The following is a 7439-nucleotide window of genomic DNA, read 5'->3' on the forward strand; positions in this document are numbered from 1 at the left end:
AGTACTACAAATAAACATCAGGAATGGGTCGTGCCGTACACAAATAAACATCCAAATGGAAATAAGAGTAAATTACAGATTGGGCCATGTATTTTGATCGTAGTTTCACATTGAACCATCTATAGTTCAACTTTTTCATTTAACACCAGATCTTTTTACCTAAAGTTGCAATTTGGACTAGTGGAAAAACAAAAGGGGACTAGCTAAAAAACTGTCGAGTATCTTTTGAGGGGAAAACTTTCAAATCTAATTGTAGTATATAATTTCATTAGAACTATACTATAATAATAATAACTTGTATATATATGTTTTAAAATAATATATGCAACAATTTATATAGAGATAACAATGTAGTTAGAGTGTAGTTACACTAATTATAATATAACTACAATGTAACTAGCATGTAACTGGAATGCAATTTAGATGTCACTTAAATAAATCTACCATAAACATATGATGATGGGACTAGCTTGTGAAAAGAGAGTTTAGATCCGATAGCAAAATATCTCAACACAACTCTTAAAGCGGAATAGACGGCCAAAAAAATTGATAGTTTTCACTCAAGAAAAGGCAACCCTGACAGAAAATTTAACTACTGAGCTCGTATGGTCTGAAAGAATTAAGTACTCCTACCTGTTCAGTTAGCTCAAGGAAAACAAAAGGCAACCCTGACAGAAAATTTAACTACAGTACACCCACGAGGACTGGTCAACTAGGCAATGTATCCTATGCACACACCTATTTTGGTGCACTCATGCACTCGGCCACTGTCGGCCCTTCGATTCTAATCCAAAGGCTAAAAACGAAGGTGCGGCGTTTTTGTAAAAAGCCGCCCACAACACCTATGTATGTTTGCAGAAAATCCCTCGCTTTCCTTCATCTTCTTTCGTCCAAACCTCCTCGATCCACGTCAATCCCCAAACCTGCTCTATCACCTTCGGTCGGGGATGGCGGGACTCGTCGTCGGCGCCTACAGCATGGCTGTTGGTGATTTTGCGTCCATCTACACACAGCTGAACATCGAGCTGGCCGAGCAAGCAGCACCGTGGCCCGATTGGCCGGCAAGCAGCAACATGACTGGGGAGTATCATGGTGTTCAATCGAGGAAAAATGGCAGCGAGGCTGCCATATCAATAATTAAAATAGGCTATGTCCAATCAGGAGAAAAACAAGAAGAGAAATCAACAAATAAACATGGACATTGCAGCTGAAGAATTGAGAAAAAAAACACGAGAAGAGACTCGCCGGAACAACGGCCTCCATGGATCCATGTGGACACTATAGATGGAGACGAACCATTCATCGAGCAGCTGGACAGCCACGCCAGCTGTGAAGGATAGCGCCGAGGCAGCCGCACCCTGGCGTGTCGACCGATGCTAGCCCTAGCAGCAGGATTCAATGAAAATCAAGATGGGTCGTCGTTCTGTTCAACCCCATCGTACGGAGATGAGATCTGGATCGAGGAGGTTTGGACGAGAGAAGACGAAGAGAAGTGAGGGGTTTTCTACAAACATACACAGGTGCTGCGGGTGGCTTTATGCAAAAACACCGCACCTGCGTTTTTAGCCTTTGGATTAGAATCGAAGGGCCGATAGTGGCCGAGTGCATGAATACACCAAGATAGGTGTGTGTATAGGATACGTTGCCGCTCAACTATCTACTGACAGAAAACACTAGTGCTGTATTTTAAACCTGGATTCCACAGAGAGCATAAAACAAGAGTTTCGACTAGATTGCTACTCTTAATAAATTCGAGTAGTTCACACCTCGCGCAGGAATCTCTTAATGTATGAATCAGTTCAGTTCCCACCGAATTCAGTAAATAAATGCCACATTACATAGGCCTCAATTGTTTCCAAACCCAACATTTTCAGACCGCAGAACAGAACCGCTACAAGGTTCTGTACAAGTTTATCTTGCACCATATTGAACGAGGATGCTCTTCAGCCCACAATCTACAATCTTCACTCTTCTGTACAGTGTACATGCGCCCAGTTCCTTCCACATATTTTACCATTTAGGGCCCGTTTAGTTCCCCAAAAATTTTTCCCAAAAAGATCACATCGAATCTTTAGACACATACACGAAGCATTAAATATAGATAAAATGAAAAACTAATTGCACAGTTATGGGGAAATAGCGAGACGAATCTTTTAAGCCTAATTAGTCCGTGATTAGCCATTAAGTGCTACAGTAACCCACATGTGCTAATGACGGCTTAATTAGTCTCAAAAGATTCGTCTCGCGGTTTCCAGGCGAGTTCTAAAATTAGTTTTTTCATTTGTGTCCGAAAACCCCTTCCGACATCCGGTCAAACGTCTGATGTGACACCCAAAAATTTCCTTTTCCCCAACTAAACACACCCTTACAGGTGCAACACGGCCGAAAAACATTGTTGTCCGTCAGACTGAAACAATCAGTGCCATTCCCCACCAAACGTCTGGCAGCACAGTAAAGCACATTTAATAAAAAAAAAACGGGGCTCGGAACCTAACTCCTATATCCATATATTTAACAGTGGAGATAAAAATTTACCTGAAGAAATACTCAAGAGTTTTGGTCTCCATTTGCTAGTCCCTATTGACTTAAAAGTGCATTCAGTATCTGAAAGAATGCAACCCTCCTAGGAAGATTTGTTAGCCGCAGGGTTTCTGCCAAACTGTATAATCATTGGTTTGCCTTTGAACACAAAACCATGTACAAGATTCTGCAAAACAAAGAATCAAACCATTCTTTAGCATGCATGGCCATGATAGGTTCAGTTGTAAACAAATCATAGTCTTCAGCGTGCATGCCTCCAATAGACTCAATTTTTGTAAAAAGTAATAGAAGGATAAAATACACCAAATTAAAGCTGTATCATAAGGAGAATTCAGTAAAACTGTGTCCGCATGGGCCCAACCATAGCATGCAGACTAACAAATCATAAAAAGTTTGATGAAGTTTAGAGCCTCAAAAGGCCTAGCAGAGTTTAGTTACTGTCCACTTGGATTGGTTAGACAGAATCTATCTCCAGTTGATTGAGGAAAGACTGCAAACCTTAACCATGAACACTCAGGAGTTTGGATGATTAAATTCTTTAGGAAGGAACCTGGTATGTGCCATTCGCATATTGTGTTTTCTATCCTAGAAATTGAACAGGGGGACGTATGCTCTTTCAAGATAAATAACATAATTCACCTTTTCTTTCTCAGTTAAGCTGCGTTAATGCAACTTAAACTGACATTTGCCAGTGCCGAGCCTAATGAGAAGCTCTAAGTATTTTGTCAATGCCAGTAGTTTAGTCACTAGAGTTTGGTCGATTACTTGTGTCTTATTGTGGAAAACAAAGAAGTAATATTGTCTAAAGAAACAACTGATAATCACTAACCAGTGCGCGTTGAGCAAGTTCAACCGATGGAAATGTCACAAAAGCTTGGCCCCGCATCCGCCCCTCCTGGAAAATGACCAAAACTGATAATGCAACCGAATAATCCACTAGCAAAGTGAGACGACAAAGCAGTTTAAAAGCTAATAGGTTATGTGGTTTCAAACAAACAGCGAATTCTCTGATAGTTTTCAGCATGGATAACATGGGTGCAGAGGAAGGAACATCATTTGTTGTTTTGCATGGAACTTATTTGTGGATAAAGAGTAAAAGCAAAAAGAGCATGCACATTTGACCTGCATTAGTTTGATGCTCAGACTAGATCGTGCAATGTCCATGTTTTCAAAAACAGACCCTGGGGAGCAGATAAAAAAGAAATTAGCAAGATAATATGAGAATTGAGAAGATACTGCCGTGATCTTTTTACAAGTAGTTAATAAACAATGCATTCAGTTTCCAGCTGTCTCACCAAAGACATAGTAGAAGTCATCCTGAATGACATCCTTTGCCAAGTTTTTTATGTATAACACACTGGCAGGATTCCCTGGTGTGTAATTCTGCCCAAAAAAACAGTGACACGCAGAAATGTCAAAGAAATAGAAAAGAAAAACCTGAGACTGCTAGGTTTGCAATAAATTCTTTTTTCTGGTTCATGTTCTATGTCCAATTTAAGGAAAAGCAACTGAAAAAAGGGTCACAGTGAAGAACAGGCCTATTTGTGTGACATCAAAGCAATACCAGCGTATGAAAAAGAATATAATGCGGCTTATCTAACACCAATCTTCGAACTTGTAGTTTCTCATTTCTGAGGTCAAGACGATGAAAGCAGCTCAACAACAGCCAACAGATAATAATGGTGGCATATATTTGTATTGACCATTTTGATATTACATTCAAACACCAAGAGAAAATTACATAACTGAAATACCCTGCAAATGACACAGGGTCACTTTGTAGTTGCTGTGCTGCGGGATCCAGGTAGTGAAAGGGATCTTTACTAATGCAAATAAGGTTTTGTTATAACTCAAAAAATTGTGCTCAAGTAACAATTTCATCCTAAAATAGCAAGAAAATAAAGACACAAGAGTTTTCTAAAAGCCCTGTCATATAATACCAAATTGATGAATAACTAGGCTTGGCAACCAAAGTTTATGTACCTTGAACATAGGAAGGGACAAAATCTCCTCTGGCGGCAATTTCTCTTTTTCTATATCCTGAGGTGTGACAAAATGTTTTCCTTGAAGTTGTTCAGCTGTTGGCACCAATTCTTTGTCAGTAGTACTTTGAACAGTAAGCTCCTTCTGTGCAGCCTTTGGGGCAATATTAATCTGTAGATAATTGTTGCATTAGAAAATATAAGAAGGCACTAAACCTTTGGATAATGACATATGGGAAAGAAGTTCACCTGCAGAACTGGATTTTTCTTTTTTATCACTTGAAGCTCACTAGAAACTAATGCAGCAGGTTTCACCCCGACTGCTTCATGAGCAATACTTTTATCAACTGCAGGACCAACAATAGCTTCATGCTTTGTGCGCTTAACTTTCCTTTTATCAACATCCTCCTGAAACCAATAAAGTAGCCATGCTTTATGATTAAAATGGCAAAGAAACTACAAGGTGGAAAACGATAAAGGATGAAGTAGCATGTACATCAGAAGATTCCAACTCAGACTCATCACTAGACAGATCTGTCAAATGAGGTTTATTTGCTGCAGACGGCTGTGGAGGTGGTGGTGGTGGTGGTGGAGCAGGCACTTGTGATGGTAGAGGTGGAGTAGGCAACGCCATCCGAAATGGAGCTGGAAGATTCATCTTATTCATCAAATGCAACACCTGTAAACAGAACATACATAAAAAAAATGCATCTACATTGACTTCTCAAAATCATGCCATGAAATGCTACATGTTAGGTTGAAATCCTAATAAACCTGGGTGTAAAATCGGGGAACAGCAATTAGAGCATTGACTATATTTGTCAATATGTTTCCATCTGGTGGAGGATACGCGTACCTACAAAAAAGAAAAGACATTCCAAAGTGCAATAAGATCAAACAAGAGCAACTGTGGTAGCTTATGACTTGTAGAAATGTATATCAGATAGATCTCCTCAAGATAACAAGTGGTTGACCTATTTGAGAAATGTAAAACGTTAATTTGAACTTAAATAGATAAGAGTGGAGAAGACACTAGTGTGATTTTGGTTAGTTCCAGATGGATTGCCATTAGCGTGGGACATAGATGGGCATTGCATTGAAGAACTCAAGCCTTGTTTGGCTAATGGGTTAGGGGAATGATTTCCAACCCACCAAAAGGCATCTTTAAATCCTAACCATCCATTTTCCCTCTTCCATTTAACCCTAACCCTTCACTCATTTCCCAATCCCAATCCCACTCTTCTTATCCCATTATCCAAACAAACCCTCAGGCCTTTATACTAGGCAGTCCGTCCAAATGATCAAGCAGCTCAACAATTCAACACACATAAATCAATTCGTTTCTCGATATCCAAGCATTGCATTGTAACATAAGGTGCAATTTGCAGTTAGGAAAAACAATGTAGAGCTTATGAATATCGAGGACAACTTTGGCAGTTGCCTACTCGGGGCTGATCTCAGTGTGCAGGTAGAAGCTAAGCTCTTAATTATTTTTTCAAGACTGGGCATTTGGTATGTAATCGGTGTATTCACAGGAAACAGAACATGTTAGAAGGTGATGAAAGAAATGATGATGATGATGATGGTGAAACTTACTCGAGGTGCGGAGGAAATGGATAATCCACCCCAAGCCTAGGCGCAATTGGTTCAGCAGAAGATATGGGATTCTTCTGGTTTAAGGAATTCATACTTGGCACTTGCAATGCCCCTTGTGCTTCATGCTCCTGTTGCTTCTCGTTAGCATTCTTTGAATTTGGCTGGTTCGCTCTCTCGACTATCAGCACTTTCCCAAGGAACCTCAACCTGCAGAAATGCATAATTGAACAGGATAATATGGAACATGTAAGGCCAGTTGAGCATTACGGAGGACTGGTTCACAATATTAAGAAAATATCCTCAAGTGATTTAACAATGAGCAGAGCTTGTGCTTGAGGAAAAGAACCTGTTCAGCAGAGACTGTGCCTGACTGGCCACTACCTCGTCCCTAAAATCTACGAATGCGCAATTCCTCAACCTATTGCAGTAAAACGAAAATAGTTTCAGTCATCACGAAAAATACTACAATTGTTCCATCGCTGCACATGCCAAGCGACTACTGCAGTAAGCAGATAGTTGATGAATTTCAGAGCGACATAGTTGAAACACTTCGTAGCACATAAGTAGGCGATAAGTGAAGACCAAGTACTTTCCACCGGCGCAGGGGCGGACGGATGTGGCGCCGTAGTGGGAGAAGAGGCGGGAGAGCATCTCCTGCGGGATGGCCTCTGGAAGGTGCCGCACCAGGAGCGTCGCTGCCGGCGGAGCAGATCCAGGCGGCTGCTGCTGCTGCTGCTGCGGCGGCGGCGGCGGCGCTAGTGATGGAGTAGCGGGCGCGGGACGAACGTGCGGAGGCGGCGGCGGCGGCGGGAACGATGCCATCGGAGTCGTACCGGGGCTCGGTGTCGATTCGGGAAGATTAGTAGGGTTTTCGCCGAGGTGCCTAGCGAAGGTGGGAGGGCGCGGGAGGAGGAGATGAGGCTTCCGGGGCGCTAGGGGAGATCGGAGAGTGCGGAGATGAGAGAGGCGACCGGCGAGGAGGCGGGAGGAGGACGGCGGCGCTGCTGCTGTGTGCCGTGCGGCGGGGAGGGCGGCCGTCTGCCGAGGAGAAGGCCGATGCCGTGGCATGGCTCAGTGGCCGCCTTAGTTGTGGCCGGCCCACTAGTACATGGGTTGGCCCACCAAGGGCCCACGGCCCAGACGAATTGTGTGTGTTCGTTGGCCCGACCCAATGGCTTGCAAAGTTGCAAGGAATAAGTTCACTTGAAGTCCCTTAACTTGTAAACAAATCTGATTTTCGTCCTTCAACCGAAAAACCAGATACAACTGGGCCCTCAACTATCAAAACCGGTACAAGTAAGGTCTCTTAGCGTTTTAGAT

General features: G+C 42.4%; 1 protein-coding gene across 3 annotated transcripts; it reads right to left on the minus strand.

Moving 5' to 3' along the window:
- Positions 1–1704: 1704 nt before the first annotated feature.
- LOC4332713 (U11/U12 small nuclear ribonucleoprotein 65 kDa protein) lies at positions 1705–7177 on the minus strand. 3 transcript variants are annotated; one of them, XR_010740088.1, is made up of 12 exons: positions 6709–7177; positions 6466–6537; positions 6120–6326; positions 5298–5379; positions 5020–5202; positions 4773–4931; positions 4525–4695; positions 3837–3924; positions 3664–3722; positions 3371–3436; positions 2536–2707; positions 1705–1998 (listed from the first exon to the last, which is right to left on the minus strand). XR_010740088.1 is itself a non-coding variant. In XM_066308650.1 (11 exons), the coding sequence occupies exons 1-11, from the start codon at positions 6939–6941 to the stop codon at positions 2624–2626; spliced, it is 1404 nt and encodes a 467-aa protein (XP_066164747.1). In that variant the 5' UTR covers positions 6942–7177; the 3' UTR covers positions 1705–2623. The 3 variants fall into 3 exon arrangements, 1 of the variants encoding a protein (XP_066164747.1); XR_010740087.1 differs by having other exon boundaries at positions 1705–2440; XM_066308650.1 differs by having other exon boundaries at positions 1705–2707.
- Positions 7178–7439: the final 262 nt, after the last annotated feature.

The sequence above is a fragment of the Oryza sativa genome, chromosome 3, assembly GCF_034140825.1.
Source record: "Oryza sativa Japonica Group chromosome 3, ASM3414082v1".
NCBI lineage: Eukaryota > Viridiplantae > Streptophyta > Magnoliopsida > Poales > Poaceae > Oryza > Oryza sativa.